This window comes from Rousettus aegyptiacus, unplaced genomic scaffold (genome assembly GCF_014176215.1).
Source record: "Rousettus aegyptiacus isolate mRouAeg1 unplaced genomic scaffold, mRouAeg1.p scaffold_m13_p_2, whole genome shotgun sequence".
NCBI classification, from domain to species: Eukaryota; Metazoa; Chordata; class Mammalia; order Chiroptera; family Pteropodidae; genus Rousettus; species Rousettus aegyptiacus.
In genome coordinates this window covers 135,475,837-135,495,221 of record NW_023416295.1, presented here as the reverse complement: position 1 = coordinate 135,495,221, position 19,385 = coordinate 135,475,837, and the positions used below count along the sequence as shown (strand labels likewise).

General features: G+C 34.8%; 1 protein-coding gene across 3 annotated transcripts in view; it reads right to left on the bottom strand.

The window, feature by feature from the left end:
* The window catches only part of ADAMTS20 (ADAM metallopeptidase with thrombospondin type 1 motif 20), a 145,366-nt gene that overhangs the window by 13,640 nt on the left and 112,341 nt on the right, over positions 1 to 19,385 (bottom strand). For all 3 annotated transcript variants that reach the window (XM_016146470.2, XM_016146471.2, XM_016146472.2), the window contains 8 exons: positions 12,162 to 12,335; positions 11,916 to 12,086; positions 10,410 to 10,610; positions 9,581 to 9,710; positions 9,273 to 9,364; positions 9,091 to 9,185; positions 8,438 to 8,571; positions 4,994 to 5,085 (listed from right to left, as the gene is read on the bottom strand). In XM_016146470.2, the coding sequence (XP_016001956.2) occupies positions 4,994 to 5,085; positions 8,438 to 8,571; positions 9,091 to 9,185; positions 9,273 to 9,364; positions 9,581 to 9,710; positions 10,410 to 10,610; positions 11,916 to 12,086; positions 12,162 to 12,335 (1,089 nt within the window). The remainder of the gene's footprint in view (positions 1 to 4,993; positions 5,086 to 8,437; positions 8,572 to 9,090; positions 9,186 to 9,272; positions 9,365 to 9,580; positions 9,711 to 10,409; positions 10,611 to 11,915; positions 12,087 to 12,161; positions 12,336 to 19,385) is intronic.

The window sequence follows — 19,385 nt, the reverse complement described above, 5'->3', positions numbered from 1 at the left end:
AATATGTGGTGACAGAAAGAAATCTAACTATGGGCAGTGAATGCACAATGCAATATATATATATATGCCTTTCTGTTGAATTGTACACCTGAAACTTACTAGATTTCATTAACCAATGTCACAATAATAAATAAATTGTAAAAAAAAAAAAAAAAGCACATTTGGAAAATTAAAAACTATAGATATATAATTCCTCTCATTCCTTCTCTCACATTGACTAAAAGGCATAAAATTATATATAAATATTATAAAATGTATAGTGCATTTGTTACATATGTAAATAGTACATTTTTAACAAATTTAAAACCAAAAAAATAGAGAAGAGGAAATAGAGCATGTATAGGACTAATGTTTCTATATTTCACTAAAATTAAGTAGGATAAATCTGAAGTAGATTCTGGTAAGTTCAGATGTATATTGTAAGCCCTCGAGCAACTATTAACAAAGCAGTTCAGAAAATAAAAATTAAAATTATTAAGGAAATTAAAATGGTGCACTAGAAAACATTCACTGAATAAAAAAGAAAGTGGTTAAGAATAGAGGAACAAAAACAACAAAAAGCATATAGAAAACAAAAAGGAAAATGGCAAATAAAAATCCAGACATATCAATGATGACATTAAACAATGCAATCAAAAGGCAGAGATCCAACAAAGTTCTTGCTGGAGGAGACAAAGATATAAACAAGTCCTATCCAAAGATATAAATGTATTAAAAGTAAATGAGATGAAAACATATAAACTGTGTACTATAAGTAAGCTGAATAGCCATTCTAATATAAGATAAATTTTCAATTTAATAATGATAAACGAGAAAACATCAGGAAATGATGACATATGTAATCATGTACAACAAAATCCCAAAGTAAATGAATCAAATACAATGTGAATGAAACTATAAGGTCAAAGTGAGAAACAGACAATTCAAAAATAATAGGTGCAAAGTTCCAGTATATAGAACAACTAGGAAGAACATCCACAAGGAAATAGAAGAGTTAAACAATGCTTTAAAACAATTAGCCCTGACAGACTTCACCCAACAACAGAATATACATTCTTTCCAAGCACATACTGAACATTATCCAGAATAGCCATATGCTATGCCATAAAACAAGCCTCAATAGATCTAAAAGGATTAAATAATACAAAATGTGATCCAACCTCTGTGGAATGTAAGTAAAAATCAATAACAGAAGGAAATAGGGGAAATTAACAAAATGTGAATTAAACACCACACTCTCAAATGACCAATGGATCAAAAAAAAAAAAAAACCCATAAGATGAATGAAAATAAATGCAGAACATATCAAAACTTCAGGGATGCAGCAAAAGAAGTGCTTCAAGGGAAATATGTAGCTGTAAATGTCTATATTAAAAGAGAAAAATGATCTTATTATCCACAACCTAACCTTTCACCTAAAGACACTGAGAAAAGAAGAGGAAATTAAATTTGAAGCAACCAGAAGGAAAGAAATAATAGCATGGAAATGATGAAGAGAAAATAGGAAAATAGAAATAAAGAATAGAAAATAAATTCAGTGAAATCAAAAGTTGTTTTTTTAAAAGAACAACAAAATTGACAAATCAAGAAAAAAGAGGAGACTCAAATTACTAAGGATTGAGAACACATGACAATATTATAAGAATATAGAAGACCATAAATGAAATAATATGAACAATTATATGCCAACCAATTAGATAAATTTTATGAAATGGAAAAATTCCTAAAAAAGACAAACTATCAAAAGGGACTCAAGGAGAACTAGAAAGTCTGTATAGATCTATGATAAATAAATAAATTAAATTACTAATTAAAACACCTTTTACAAAGAAAACACTAGGCTCAAAAAACAAATGAATAGGACTATATCAAACAATAATTTCCAAGCTTGAGTGCAGCAAAAGAACTGGCAAGAAGGTAGAGACTACCATCTGAATGGGAAAATATATTTGTAAGCAACGCCTCCCATAAGGGCCTAATATCCAAAATGTAAAAAGAACTCAGACAACTCAAAAAGAAAAAAAACAAAATCCAATTAAAAAATGGTCAGAAGACCTGAACAGATACTTCTCCCAAGAAGACATACAAATAGCCAACAAACATATGAAAGGATGCTCAAATTCACTAGCTATTAGGGAGATGCAAATCAAAACCATGATGAGATACCATCTAACACCTATTAGAATAGCTGTTGTCAACAGGACAAGTAACAACAAGTGTTGGAGAGGATGTGGAGAAAAAAGAATTCTCATACACTGCTGGTAGGACTGTAGATTGGTACAACTACTATGGAAAACAGTGTGGAGGTTTTTCAAAAAACTAAGAATTGATCTACCATATGATATAGCAATCCCTCTACTGGGCATTTACCCCAAAGACTTAAAAATATTGATCCAAAAAGATATATGCACACCAATGTTCATAGCAGGATTATGTACAATGGCCAGGACATGGAAGCAACTGAAGTATGCTACAATAGATGACTGGATAAAGAAGATGTGGTACATATGTACAATGGAATATTATTCAACTCTAAAGAGATGAAATACTGCAATTTGCTACAACATGGATGGATCTTGAGATAATCGTACTAAGTGAAATAAGCCAGACAAAAAAGTTGAAAACCACATGATATCACTCATATGTGGGATATAAATCAAAAAGCAACAAACAAACATGACAAACAGACTCATGGACAATAGACTAGTAGTTACCAGGGGAGAGGGAGGAAGCAGATCGTGGTGACAGAAAGAAATCTAACTATGGGTGGTAAACACACAATGCAATATAGATATGACTTACTGTTGAACTGTATACTTGAAACTTATTGGATTTTTTTAATCGATGTCACCATAATAAAAAAGAAAACCCTAGGCTTAGAGGGCTTTGCTATGACCCTACCAAACATTAAAGAAGAATTTATTCTTCACCATCTCTTCAAAAAAAGTAGGAGAGGAAGAAACACTTTCCAATTCATTCTATGAGGTCAGTATTTCTCTGATACCAAAAGTAGAAAAGTATATTACAGGAAAAGAAAATGGTAGACCAATATTTCTTATGAATATAGATTAAAAATTCTCAACAAAGCAAACTAAATATTGCAACGCATAAAAAGATTGTACCCTATGACCATGAGATTTTTTGCCAGGAATGCAAAATTGCTTCAAAATCTAAAAAACAATCAGTGTGAGATACCATATTACTACAGGAATGGACAAGAATCACAGGATCATCTTAATAGATACAGAAGAAGCATTTGACCAAATCAAACACTCTTTCATGATAAAACCACTTAAATTATAAATAAAAAGGCATTTCCTCTACCTGATCAAAGACATCAACAAACCTCTCTCAGCTAACAAATTTAGTGATGAAGGACTAAATGCTAAAATCAGAAACAAGACAAGGATGTCCACTCTTACCACTTCTATTCCACATCACACAGGAAGTTTTAGCTAGGGCAATGGAGCAAGACAAAGACATAAAAGGCATCTGGATTGCAAAGGAAGAAGTAAAACTATCTTCATTTGTAGATAACGTCACCATATATATAGAAAATCCTAAGGAATCCAATAAAAAACTATTACAACTGATACATGAGTTCAGCAAGGCCATAGGATACAATATCGATTTATAAAAATATAGGCAAAATTTAGTGATTTATTTGGGTCTAAGTTTTGGCAGGAGGTCTCTTCACTGGACAGCCCTCCCTGTCAAAAATCTTCTTTATTGTGAGATGGAATCTGCTGTCTTTTTATGCTTCCTGGAGTAACACTCACTGACCTCACTTTCTTTCAAGGTGCTCCTCTTCCTTTTCTAGCCACCTTCTTCATTTTCCTGTATATGACATGATTTAAACTCTCCTTTTATTGTGCTGGATATCAACTCCTACTCCTGGATAAGTTAAAATTTTAGTTTTTCTGACAGAAATTTAAAAATGAATGTACTATTCCAGTGTCAAGTACAAATAAACCTTTTAGGCTTATTTTGTATTTGGTACCTTATGATTAGATTTAAAAATTACATTGTGTTCTACATGAGTCAGAGTGAACTCATGGTGCTTAAAACACCTAAGTCTCTTTCATATTACATAACCGGGTTCTATTTATATTTATGGACCTAAGATTTATATTTTTGTTCCAATAAATTTTCCTTATTTTTTCAGCCCATAGTTTTAGAATCTTTTCATCTTCTTTAAGTCTCCTCTTCTAATATAGAAAGTGCCCTTCTTTCTAACATAAGCACCTTCTGGGTCATATGATGAAAATTGTGAATGGGAAATTCTGAAAACAGAAGGTAAACCATTTAGCTACTTTTCTTCAAAATGATATCAATAATATAATTACTACCTCTTGCGCATGATTTCTCAGTTATTTAAGAATCTACCTAGCAATACTATCTTCATCTAACTTACATCTCTCCAACTAATCAGAAAAATGCTATTTGCATGGACTTTGAAAATCCCTTTTTTAAAATGGGACATATTTATTCTAGGAAGCACACTTTTTTTCCTGGAAATAACAGATAATGTAAAGGGTCTGGAAATAAAGAACTAAAACAAGAATAAAGACATGGAAATGTACTATTTCACAGGTAATAAAGTTATTCTGGAAAAATTACAGACCCAGGTCATTAATATAACTGATGTTAGCAGCAGTGTAGTAAGTCACATGCTTGTAATCTATTCCTTATAATATATATTCATTCATTTTCATAGACCAAGTGGAAGGACTAAAAATAGTAAAGCATCATGGAAGGACAAATAGAATCTCTGAACAAATTAAAATTCTCATTACACCTTTCGAACAAACCCGATATTGGCAAAAATACATTTCCTCCAAAGTTTATCTGTAACCTTTGAAATAAAGTTCATATAGAAAGTTTGCATTTTCTATTTACTTATGTTTCTTGTAGTATTCTGGTCAAGAAAATGAAGAAAAACAGTATCAACTATTTTTCATAAGAGAAAAATAATCAAAGAAATATGAAATACCTGTGGGCATCTGGCAGCACTATAGCAATCTCCAGCTGTGGCAAATGGAACTGCTTTTCCAAATATTGTCTTAGCAAAATGAAGGTCTGTAGCTAGAAGATAATAAATGAAACTCTTTAGTATTGAGACATTTTATGTTTTCTGATCATCATTGCAAATCGGTCTTCATATTATATTCTTAAATATATTTATATGATTCAAATTTTTTAAAGCAGAAATGCTACATAATTATAGTGTACAACATAGATCAGGCTCTCAATAATTTTTTTTAACACAAAAATGCTCATCTCATAAATTGCCCTAATGATGGCAAGCAAATCTGTAACTAAGCCATAAGTTTTAAAAACTAAATAAGTGCTTTATTATATTTTATATTATAGCGAATATCTAAAATAGATAAAATGGAGTCAGGAACAAAATTATAGAAAACATTAAAGGTAAATTATGATAAAGCAATATATGAGTGCTTATAGAACACACACACACACACGGATATTCATTTAAACAATTCCAAAACTCCCAGTTAAAAAGTATACTATTTTCTTTATTATTGCATTATATTATTTTATTCTTGTCAATCTTACTTTTGCTAATGTTAACAAAATTTCCTGATTGGCAATAATGCTGGAGAGTCTATATGAAGTATTGAAAATAGAGTCATTGGATCAAAACCAGATGGAAGGAACCGTAAAGTCAGTTTGTCCAATCACTTATTCATGCTTGAATCACCTAATATCTTAACCAATGGTCATTCATTTAGTGGCGCTCACCTTCGCTAATGTTTTTCAAATCACCTCACTTTTCAAAAGGACTTCAAGATCACTGCATGCTACCATGACAACTCCAGTTCCCTAGAGGCAACCCCCAAAGGTAGCTTTTCTGGAAATATTTATCATCTCTCCAAGGGCAGTTTCAAAAACAAGAAGGCCTTTCATGGTGTGCCAGAGTCACCTTGTACCAAATCATGAAAACTAATGGTGTGGGTCTCTTCCCAACTCTGTGTACCTCGTGTTGGTAGCTTAAAATTGGCCGTGGTGGGAATATATACATCATGGAAGCTGGCAAATACTGTAAATCAGACTTTTTCCAGGTTGTTAAGGGCTGGATGTTATCTACACATCACTGCTTATGCATACCACTTATGGGTTAGGCCGGGGCAGAGCAAACAATTTTCAAATCCTCTTTTGTTAGTATCTTTTCCATCATTTCCTGAATGACCCACAGATAGCTGTAACTTAACATATCCAAAGCTAAATGCATTATCTTTTTCTCCAAACTTACTCCCCTTGCTGTATTTCTCATTTCACTGGACTATATACCACCATATACCTGTGATATATACTTTGAAAATCTATCTAAATATTTCATGTCACTAGTCCTTATATTCCTTCTGTCAGAAAATCCTGTGGCTGTATTTCTCAAAAGCCCTCTGTTCTGAATCATGTCCTTAATTTAGGCCTTCATCACTTTCTATCTGAGTTATTACATTAGCTTCCTAATTATCTTCACGGATATGATTTGTTTTCCCTTCAACTGAGTCCATTTCCTCTCCTATCTATATTTTTGCTGTTAATAGTTCCCATAACTTAGAAGATAAAGTTCAATTGTGTAGTTTAATATACATTGTATTTCATGATCTGCCTCCTGAGAACTTCTCTAACAAGCTGCCTTCGCCCAATCTCCATTTGATTAATGCTTAGACAGAACTAAACTTTTTATTCTCTGATGGAACTAAAAAGATTCACTTTTTCATGCTTTTTGTTCATACTGTCCCTAGCTCCTGAAATTCCATTTCCCCATTTTGATTAATTCAAATTTAGCTTTAAGATTTACTCAAGACAGCTTCTTAAGGAAAGCTGAAGACTTTTATTCAACAAATACTGATTTAGAACCTATTGTGTATTGAGCATCATTCTAAATACTGTTAAGAACAGAACAGTGGATCAAACAGGGGATGATGGAACCTGAGTGTTACCAGAGAGAAATAAATATTATATTAGGAGTGATAATTGCTATAGAAAAGAAATAAAGCAGGAAAAGGATGAGGAGAAAGGAACTTTAAGTGGAGAATAGTCTAGGATGAACTCATTGAGAAAGTGAATTTAAGCAGAGATCCCTACACATAACTGTGGAACAATAGTTCCAGGCGAATAGAACAGAAAGTGCACAAGCCTTAAGGTGAGGGCATGCTTGATGTAGTCGAGGAATAGCAAAGGGACAAGTGTGTCTGGAACAGAGTGTGCACAGCAGGGAGTGTGGAAGGAAGGCATAATGAGGGAGAGGTAATGGAGATGGGAGGCCATGTTGAGTTTCGTTGACCATTGACTGGGTTCTTGATTTTACTAAGAGTTAGACAGGAAATGTTTGGAGAGTTATGAGCAGAGTTCGAGGTTATTAAAAAGATAAAATGAGATGATGTATAAGACATAGAATAATTATGCTTTCATGAGATCACTCTGGCTTCCCTGTGGAGAAGAGAGTCTAGGTCAGGAGAAGGTAAAAAGGTGAAATGGAACTCGAATGCTACCAGAGTAAATAGGAATACTAGTCAGTAGGCATAATAAATGGTGAAAAATGATTTGGACTTGGACCAAAATGATAGCACATGAGGTAGTGAGGTAATTTAGGCTTAAAGAGATAAGTCCACAGTCACATAAGTGATAAATGGATGTAGAGAACTTACATCCAATCTAATTCCCGAGTTCATAATATAACCACAACAGTATAATGCTTGCCTGCTACAGTAATGGTGGGTACTCAGTAAATGGTAGCCATTATTACTAACGATAATACTTCATTATCATATGACTGATTTAGAGATTATGTATTTATGCATTCACTGTCTCGACAAACTATTTTTGTTTCTTTTTATGGTTTATGCACTGCATTAAGCACTGGTGAGTCCATTGGGATTTAGAGTTTCTATTTCTGAAATAAACTTCTTTACCTTTTCATGTAGATATGTAACTTCCAGAATGACAGGCTGCTTAGTGCATATTAGGTTTCATAAGTGTGTTTTGACTCGACTGTATTATAAATTGCTTACTAAACAGGCAGCAGGTTCATAGTCTGGGATCTGTGGGCGGGACTTTCTCTCCCCACAATGCCACTTACAAACTGTAACAAGACACTTAACTTTTATAAGTGTATCTTAATTTCATCACTTGCAACAGTGTGATGCAATTCTGCCTTAACTAGTTAAAAAGATCAACTGAGACTACAATTTATGGCAAAAGTTTATCACTGTCATTATCACTACATTTTTTTATTAAGGGTCCCCATGGTCCATGTCATTGCAGAGGAAGTATATAGCTAGCAACTTAAGTAACTATTGCACAGTGCTAGACCCTTTGCTATATCCTGGCTATTACATATACCCGCATATTGTTAGAGTTTCATTAGCAGATAGAGGCTTTTCATTTTATAAACAGATTCAGCACTTACTTTTAATTTGCATAGAAGTGAGATCAATTCTTATTTTGCTGAAAACAGTGTGTCCAGCAGCCAGGTAATCATTTTTACATTCACAGTCTTGCCTCCTACTCCCATTAAAAGGACATTCATATGGATTCTGTAGTCTGTAACAACATTAGAATATTTTTATTGTTAGATACAGCTATTAGCCCATAAACAGTAAACTTTGGAAGTAGGAAGGTAAAAGATACACTCTTCAGGATGGCAGTGTCCACAGTTAAATAAGAAGAAAAGTGAAAATCACTGAGTTTAAGCTGAAATTATCAATGGAAAATTCAAGACCAGTTTATGAAAAAATAATTAATCTGTAGTTCTAGCTTTTGTTATTGGAATTACTATGATTTCTATGAAAATACACATAGGTCTTAAATTCTCCCCTTCTCTGTAGTCCTGCTGCCCATCCACAGTATCCTTCTTTATCTCTGTGTGAGTACGTGGTAACATTCAAGTCTTTATTATTGAACAGGCCTGGACAAAATCTAAATTTGGTGTTCACATGTCAACCTGCTTCTAAATTACTTATCCCACTTGCAAGCTATTCAGATATCACTCTGAATGCCAGAACTTCTGCTTTTCTTGAAGAACCATAAAAATGCACTGGTAAGCCAAAACACATCTCGTACCTAAAACCATACACTTCAGAAAAGTTGTCTTCTTCACCTTTGACCAATGATATATATTCCTTGGGGTTCTCTAAGTGCATCCCTGAACAATAGATCTAAAAGAAAAATGCAAACATTTAAAAATGCTTTTTCTAAAGCCAATGGTCAATGTTGAAATCAAATAGGAACTGTTCTCATAATACCTTTATCATTCTTCCCTCAATGTTAAGGTAATAGTCACCATCCTTGGTAATGTTTCTCTCTTGGATTTCTTTGCAGCTGGTAAATGTTTTACCTTCAAGGACAAGTAAATACAACTTACCAAAAATGAACAAATTACAAACACAGCATGAATTTAACTCAATCGTACAAATATTATTATACTCTGCAAAAATAGACATTTCAATTTGTGGAGCATATGGCTACTACAAATATTTATTTTCAAATTTTAATTAAAACTTCTTAGGGACACTTAGGTACTGGGTAGATTTTTGAAGTCTATATTACTTACAATCACTGACATAACATTTCTTTTTAGCATCTGGCTTTAAACGATTTAAACATAAGTCACTGGACCAATCATTTTCAGTCATGCATTCCACTCTCCTCTCCATTATCCCAACTCCACATGTCACTGAGCACTGTTAACAGAGTAAAATTTGAAGTTAAAGTATTTAATGGATAACAAGGCCAGTAAATCCATATCTCCCCCTTTCAGACTAGGTTCTTTTGGAAGAAACGGATAATCAATAATGGCTAGAACTACTGCAGATACAAATATACTCTAGAGGCTGGACCATCACAGGTGGGAGTGATCCTTAGGCATTAGCCTGAATCTACTATTTCTCAGTTATTGGCTTCCTTTCATTTATTTTGCATAGTTATATCAATGGTATATTATAAATGCCTGATAAAAATTAATTAAATTTGGTTATGAGACTACTGAGTTTTTCTCACCGTTGTATGCTGCTTGCAAAGCAATATTTACTTGCTTCCTATCAATTAAACTGGAAATGGAATATAGTGCAAATAACTTTTTCCTCATATATTAGATTTGTTTACTCCTTCACCTCACCAATAAATATTTTTAACCATCCACTCAAAATGCAAGCCACTGTGCAAGGCTCTCTGAGGAATAGAAATAAGTATTATAGTTCCTGCTTGTAAGAAGGTTACAGCAAGCATAGAAAGAGATATTTATACAAATAACTGATAAAGCAGTTTTTAGACAATAGGGGATTAAAACAACTCTGAGATCCAGTTAGATATGCAGATTACTAGGCATCCCATGCCTAGAAAGTCTCATTCAGAAGGTTTTAAATTCATAATTATATACTGGCCTTGCTCCATTTTCCAACTCTCCAGGTGGCAGCATGCAAACAGCTTCCCAAATTGCACTTGTAAATCTGAGGGGAAGGCAGCACAGGGCATTCTTGATAGTACACAGGCCACAGTTGATGGAGTTTATATTTCTCAGTAGACTGGATCCCAATGCAATATGTAATCCTTTGACGGTAATTAAGTCCACAGTTACCTGCACACTGGAAAAATAGTAACAAGGAGGAGAAGATGTCCTTAAACTTGACCAGGGCATAATATTCACTAGGGACATATATACAAATATATACACACACACAATGCAATATTATTCCCAAAACAGCCCTATTTATTAGCCTCATTTACAGGTAAATAAACAAAAGTTCAGAGACATTAGGTAACTTTCCCAAAGTTGTACCAATAAATGGAAAGGGTCCAAATTCAGCTAGATTGACTATCTGTAGCACCTACTAAGTGAAAAAAGCCAGATATAAAAGACTACAAATTATATGATTCCATTTATATGAAATGTCCAGAATAGGTACGTCCATAGAGACAGAAATTAGATGTGAATTTGTTTGGGGTTTGGGGAAGAAGGAGATAAGGAGTGACTACTAATGTAGATAAAGTTTCTTTGTGGGGTGACAAAATGTCTTAGTATTAGACCATGGCAGTGGTTACATAAACTTGAGAAAATTCCCTAAATTGTGAATGCACACATATAGATGTTAGAATTAGCAAAGAAGGACATTAAAAAGTTATTAATAACTCTGTTCAAAAAGTTTAGAGACATGAAAAGTAGTTTTAAAAAGCTAAAATCAAACGTCTAAAGATGATTACACCATCTGGGATGAAAAATAGCCTTGATGGGGAAAATGGCAAATCGCACATCACAGAAGATTAGTGGACTTAAAATAAGTTATTGATAATACTACAACCTAACTGAATCCCAAAATACTTATGAGACATTGGTCAAAAAATAGTACATACTGTACGATACCATTGATATAAAACTCAAGAAAATGCAAACTACTATAGTGACATATCACTACAATAAAAAAAATAGGTTAGGTTACTTGAAGGGTGAAGAAGGGCAAGGGGAAGAATTGGGAGAGAGCTTGGAGGAATTGCTCTTTATTTTGTATATGGTAATGGCTTTGTGGGTATATCCATACATCAAAACTTATCAAACTGTACACTTTAAATATGTACAGGTTATTATTTGTCAATTACATCTCAATAAAGTTATTTTTAAAAAGCAAGCCATTCTGCAGGGGCAATTTGCCAAATTGTTCTGGTCATTGGTCTCACAGTGGGCACCACTTAACATTTCGAAACTGCATTCGAGTTTTACATGTTGTTATTCATCTATTTGCACCATCCAACTGTCTGTGGTTTCTCTTTAGATTGACATGCATACCATTATCTGCCCCTTATTCAAATTTAGACCTGGTTTCAACTGTGTCAAATCTTAGACTCAGCTGTTGTTTTCAGGAGCAAAAATTATCAACTTCCTATTTTTTCCTTACCTGAGATGAGTCTCCTGTCACCACAATGTACTTGCATTGAGGGTTCCTGCACTTCTTGATTGAAAGAGGTCTGGTTGAAGGATCACAGTAACTTTCATTCACTTGAATGTTTTGTGCATCAATGCACTTCACTTGTCGATGTGTCTCTTTTTTCTTACATGATGCTGAACACTAGAAATGCAATGATAAAATGAGTAACACATGCCTTCATGCAGTGTCTTTGAAAGTTTACCTGCCAATACTCACATCCAGCCACTCTCCTGCCAACCACTGGTACTGTGTGCAGTCCTGACGCCAGCATTGCCTCTGAAAATAAGGCCGGGTGGACCCATCACACAATTCTTCAGTCACCCGACCAACACCTCTCAGTCTACAGTACACATCCCTTTGCTGAACACCAGAGCCACAAGTCACAGAGCACTACCAAAAAAAAAAAAAAAAAAGCCCAAATGATTTAAATAATTAGCTACCAAATATCAAACTACATAAAAATAGCAAAACAGCGCTTTGACATATCTTGTTTCTTTTAAACATAGCTTGGTATGATAGCATGTATTAGATAGAAAATATACAATAAGTATTTTCAAGATTGGTGTGAAGCATCTATACAAATAAACAAATAGATTTTAATTTGCAATACCTGTTCAAGCCTTATGGAAGCTACGGCAGGTTTTATGGCATGGTATAACAGATACTCCATCCTAGCTAGTAACTCTTCTGAATTAAATGCACTAAATGCCTCTAAAATTTACCACACAAAACTATTCTACTTTGTTTTTAAATATCACTTAAATCTTTACACTGTACGTATAACTTCTCTCAAAGAAACAATAATTTCCAAGATTGTGTTTTTGTTCACCTGGTCAATTTGAAATCCTCAGACTTTTGCAGCATTTTCACATTTTAAACTTTAAAATTTAGTTTTTTATCTTGTGTGTATAAGCAGCGACTTAAGAGATAATTTTTATTTCTTTTAGCCTATGAAGAACATTATGCATATCTTCATAGCTTATATTGATTTTTATTTTATGCTTAATCAGTTGAATTGTGCCAACTCATTGAATATCTTCACACACACACACACACACACACACACACACACACACACACACACACAGCTCCTTTACAGTAACTCAGACAATAATACAATGTGTGCTATGTGCAGGGAACAATATTAAACAGACTAAAATATCTGTATGTAGTTTAGCTTATCTGAACCTGTTGTGAAAATGTTTATCCTACAAAACAAGGCTTCTGCAAACATTTTCCAGGGATAAGTTCAGAAATATAAACTATATTTGAATAACTTCCTGCCTTTAAACCTGAAAAATAAATTCCTGGAAGAAATGATTCACAAAACACAGCAAGAAGTTCTATCAAACAATACAATTTTCTATAATTCAATAAACCACAATAAATTATTGCTCCTTTGAGCACAGCATGTGTTTAGAAAAACCCACTGAGACCATAGGTAACTACTATTGTAGATCCCTTCCCTGAAAGAAAACAAAGTGAACTATTGCTTGGAAGAAAACAAATTTTTGCTTTTTTGTTTTTTTTTTAGAGAAAAAAGTACAAAAGAGTAAACTGATGTGATTTTAGATTTGAACAGAGAATTAAGTATTTCTTAGCCTTATGTCTTCAATAACCCTAACAGCCAAATTTAGTAAAAACTTTTCAGATATTTTCTTAATCTCACAATAACATTCAGCACCACTAACCACTTTCTCTAGAGCCATTCTGGCTTCTGTGATTGAAAGTTCTTTGCTTCCAGTGCTCTCCTCTTCTGAGACTGGACTTTCTCGGAGTTCTTAACTATTTTTTCTGTTCAGCCTTTAAATGTCAGCATATTTCAGAGTTCTGTTTGCTTCTCTTTATACTCTCTGAGCTCTCTGTGAGGAATCTCTTCTGTGCACCAATAATTTCTAAGTCTGTTCTCTCTAGCCTTGGTCATACATTGTTGTTTTCATATATTTACAAGAATTTTTCATGCACTTACCAGAATTTTCATGTGTTTGCTACATGATTACCTCAAATTCAACATTTCCAAAGCAGAACTTATTACCTTTGCCCAGCCCATTCCTCCTATGGTCATGAAAGCTGTGAAGATATGATCACCTACTCTTAAGTCAAGTGACTTACTAAAAGTATTTTCTAAGGTATGTCTCTAACTCCCAAACACACACCCTTATTGAATAGCTTTATACAACTACATATTAATAAGCATATTAAACTTTATTTTTATAAATCCAAGTAACTAATGTGAAGGCAATGTGAGGCTATAATCACACTAATTGGAATGCACCAACACTGCATAATTTAGTTCAGACAGGAAAATCAGCCAAATATCCTATTTATACTTAAATATACTATAATGCTACAAAGACAGGCACTTTAAAGATTTGACACTAAAAGTGGAGAAGATGAATTCTAGCCAATCCACAGGTACTACAGTCAATTTAGCTATTGTAGAACATAGATAAATGTTAGAACATGCATTGCAAAAATAGGTTCATCAAAGCTGACTCACCCTGCTAATAAACAATTATTTAAAATGAAAATATTGATGACTTCTCTTTTGATGCAGTATTTATAGTGTCATTAACATATCAAAGTATTTATGTTATTATAGTTGATTATTTATAACCATGGTTTATTTCAAGTGAATCAATAACGTAGCAGCAATATTTGTAGTAGAGAGTTTTGAGTTAGAAAAGACTAGATATTTAATCCCAATTTCTCTTCCATTCTGAAATCTCTTTTACAGTAATAGTGAGTAAATGACCCTCAGTTCCACCCATACCTTTATGGCCTCATTCTGGGTATGTTCACTATGTACTGAAAGCAGTTATTCCATTTTTGGATAACGTTAACGGTAGCAAATACTCATGTTGAGCTGAAATCTTCTTCTTTGATCTTTAATCCATTGTCCAGAATCTGTCCTTCTTACCAGCAAAGAACACATACTGACTTTTATGTGGGAAAGCATGACAGTGAGGCCTGGAACTGTGGCAGCTATTTTACGACCGTTAGGAGCCCACCAGCCGAATAACAAAAATGCCAATCAAGCTCCTTTATACCATGGAGCTGCTGACTCAGACTTAAAACCAGTGAACTTCCAGTTTCCACACAATACATTTCTTTGAGATTACACCACAAATAATCAGGGCTTTTCTGACTTGAAACAATACAGGGAAGTCCAGAATAGTTGTCACCACTTGCTTGTGCTTCTCTGGGGATCTGGTAATTTGTCGAGACTTTTGTCATAGTGTGGGTCCCAGAATAGGCACTGCTCCAAGACTCTAACCAGGATCTATCAGTGCCAAAGATTTGAACACTATTTATCTATCAGTGTAGCTTAATACGTTGCTACTGATTTAAGCAAATATATCATAATCAACTAAACCCTCAGTTATTTTCCCATGACCTGTAATGCCTATATATCTTATATTTATGCAACAGCCTTTTTAAAAACATAAATAAGCTTGCAGTGCAACTTTTTTTAAAACATAAATAAGCCTGCAATGTAACTTTTACATTTGTGCTGAATGAATTACTATGTATAGCACAATGACAGTCTGCAATTGACTTTAGGTGTCCTTGTAAGAGGGGCATGAAGTTGCTAAGGAAATAAAGGATGAACTACTGTACAATGATAATAATGAAATAATTATGACAGTAACTACAGTAGGGAAAACTCAAATAGGCCTATGTGTAAATGCTTGCCTCCACCACTTCCTGGCTTGTGACCTGCACAAGCTATAATTTAACCTCTAAGCGGTAGTTTCCTCATCTGCAGAATGAATGTACATACTGTTATGAGGAATATAAAAGTCTGTCACGCAGGGTCAGGAAGTGACTGTCCCTTGCTGCTCCCTTCCGGTTCCCATTTTTTTCACTTGTCTCGCAGTGTTACAAGTACTTCTGTTTTGAAAGTTTTTGGCATATGTCTCAAAGCAAAAAGTAATAGTCATCTCAGCCCACTCAAATAAAAACCATCTTAAACGTCAAGGAAGATGATGAGAGTTAACAGGCAACATAGAAACGCAAAGCCAGAACTGCTGGCACTAGCTAGAAAATATTGAGAAGCATAGTCTACCCAGCAGCCACAGAGCAAAAATACATCCTCCCTTGTCTTTGAGCTTCTGCTTACCTTCACTGGTAGAAATATCACCTGACCTGGGATTTTGGTCAGGGGCTGTTGGTAAATTAAGTAAATTAATAAAGTAAATTAAGATTTACTTTTTTTTTTTAGATTATAAGGGATAAATATGTATGTATGCATCAGAAAATTCTGAAAATATAGAAGCGTAGATTTATGTGTTTATATATTTTGGAAATACAGAAAATGTGGAATTACAGAAATATAAAATCACTTAAACACACTAGCATTTAGCATATAGTTTCATTTAAAAAATAATCAAATTAGGTGCCTTGGGAAAGGGGGACAGTGGCCAGTAGATTTGTGAGATTCTAGAACTTGTATCTCCTTTGGTTACAGCTCTGATCTTAAAATACTAGAAAGAAAATGGTGGGTCCCAGAGAAAGGAAAGCAGACAAATGGCTGATGTCATGTGGTTCTAGATTCAGTAGGGTATTCTTTAGGTATTCAATGAGATTCTTTAGGTGTCTAAGATGTCTAGCAGATTCCCCATGATCAAGGGGAAGTGAGAATTCTGGTTTCTTTGTTTTTTACATGAAGACTACATTTGGATGCACACTGAACTAAGATGAGGCATGAGACAATGGAAAATCTAGCACTCTGTTAGCCTTAAAAACTTGAATTTATAAGTGAAGCTGGTATTTCCAAATAGGGAAAATAAAATAGATAAAATCCTTTTTGGTTCCAGAAAAAATTGATGCTTTTTTCCTTCTTAAATGAGTTCTAGTATTTAATTTGCCTTTCGAGGTATACATCTGGACCAGGAGGACAAATGGCCCTGTAGAGCGGTGTTTGTTTCTGTTTAGCAGCAGTCATTGAAATGCATTACTAAATTCTGTAATGAGAAAAAAAATGATATCAAATACCAAATGAAGAGTGCTACTTCAAAACTCATTTGAGCACCTCTATGGACATGATTTGCCAAATGAGTCTTTCTATATGAGGTATAATGTAAAATAGTAATAAAATTATTTTACAATGTGTGATTATATTAAAGCAGTGTTACAATTTATGCAGTCAGAACAAAGTAGCAACCAGTGATTATCTCGTAACTACCTCTGAAATTACACTTCTGTTGAATATATTATTATTTGTAGTGCAAGGACAGCCTGCAATTGTTAACTTCATGTGGGTACTTTTTATAGAATAAATCAAAAGCCAACAACTTCACAAGTGGTCATTTGTTTCTGGCAGAGATTTGGGGACTGTGTGGGCATATGAAGCTAATTTCTATGACAAGGAAAATCAATTCAAAGAGAAGAAAGCAGACTTTGTTCAAAAGCATCTGTGTTTTTTTATAGTCTTTGAATATTCATATCTGTATCTTAGAAACCCCTGAAATATGTTCCTTTAGTGAATCTTATATAATTTCATACTTGGGGGTAAGCCAAGGTCAATTTGTTAGCACTGATGATTGATTCACGGTTGTGGGGCTGGAGGTCAAGAGCCAGAAAGCGTCCCTCATGAATACCAACCACAGCAGCTGCAGCAGCTGCAGCAGCTGCAGAGCAGTGAAAGAATCCTGGGGATCAACAAGAATGCTGGGGGCCAAGAAGCAAAGTCTCTCCCACTTAAACTCTCATCCCCCAGCAGCTCCTGCCTGATGTCAGAATTAGGAGGTATCTGCTGCATGCTGGGTTCTGTGCCTTTTCAGTGGTCCACCCTCTGGGGGAAAGCTAATTTGCCATTATTCTGACACATCTTGGTCCAGATCAAATAAGACAAACCCCCACTTTACCATAATGTGATAAATGTAACTAATAAACTAAGAGATGGCAAGATCTTTTTGCAACTAAATCGCGTATTCATAGAACGCATTAATCTAGATACTAGGCTAGATGCTTAGTGAACAAGCTACCCGTTGCTCCTAAGATTTGGTGGCATAGGATAATGCTAAAGAAATCAACATGGGTTAGGTTTTGACTTACCACCTAAAGACAATGGTAAAGCATACAAGATATTAAGTGACACAGTCATATTCAAGTTTTCCTATAGTTCACACTATATGCAAGTAAATAATTTCAAAAATATACGTAAGGAGGCCATGGGAGCAGATGATAATGAACTAGACACAGGTGGTTGCAATGGAGATTCAAGCGACATTGATAGGAGAATTGAGAGAACCCATTGAGTGACAAGGAGGAAGGAAGCAGGATGATCTGGTATTTCTTTCTTGAACAACTTGGTTGTAGTGGCACGCACTAAACAAACGGGTCAGTAAGAGATCTTTTAAATCATGGCCTCGGCTAAACCATGAAAAATTATTTACTTTACCAAAACTAAAAGTAGAAGCAAATGCTCAAGAATTTGTGTGTCTGTGTGTGCGTGTGCGTGCATGCGTGCGTGTGTGTGCGTGTGTGTGTGTGTGTTTGGGGGAGGGTGGAATAAAACAGAGATGTTTTTGCTCTTATTTTTCAGTCAAATGTTAACCACACTTCTCAGCACCCTAACACTCAACAGAGGCTGCCTCTTCTAGAAAGAAACCTGAGATGCTCACTCCTTTTGGGAGCTTTCTGTTCAATAACATTGATATACTGGCATTCAAAAGCCCATGCCTTTGCACCAAAGCTCTGACCTCAGAGTGAATAGCGATGACTTAGAAGCCCACTTTTTCTAGCTCTGGTCTGAATCTGTTTTCCTAATAGACATAGATCCAGCATCAGACAGAGACAAAGAAGTTCCATCAGCAGAAGACAGGTTTCTTTCTCCCTTTGCAAGACTGGGCCCCGCTAGAAACAGATAAGCACCCTGAGGTGCTGCTGAGACCAGCCAGACGGCTGTGCTGAAAGCCCAAGCCCGCTGAAATCAGGCCTCGGGAAGTTATTCTACTGAATGTACCTGACTTCATTTGTGCCTTGCCTCCAGTACTTGCCAAGCTGGTCGTGCCTTCCCGAGTTTAGATTTTGAGCTTACTTCCCTGAGTATGCCAGGGCAATTATCAATAGCCCTTCTTTTATAAACCGAGTTCTCAGCCTGCATCTCATCTATGAATTGGCTTCATTTCTGCTGAGTTTTTCCAAGCACAAGTGTGTTCTAGCCTTAGCCAAGCCTGGGCACCTAGTTTGGACACCTCTCTAACTTTCAAACCATCTCCAATTAAAATTCCTTGCAGAACTTACAAGTCCCTTTTCTAAAATGCAAACTTAGCTCAAATCCAAGACTTTGGTGTGGAAATGAGGCAGTTACTAAATACATCATCAAATATATTTTACTGTGAGACTACCTGAAACAATACTATGATTATTGGTAGCCTGTCGCCTGTCCCCAGTATTTAGAAACAGATTTCTTGTAAAGTTTGCAGCAACGAA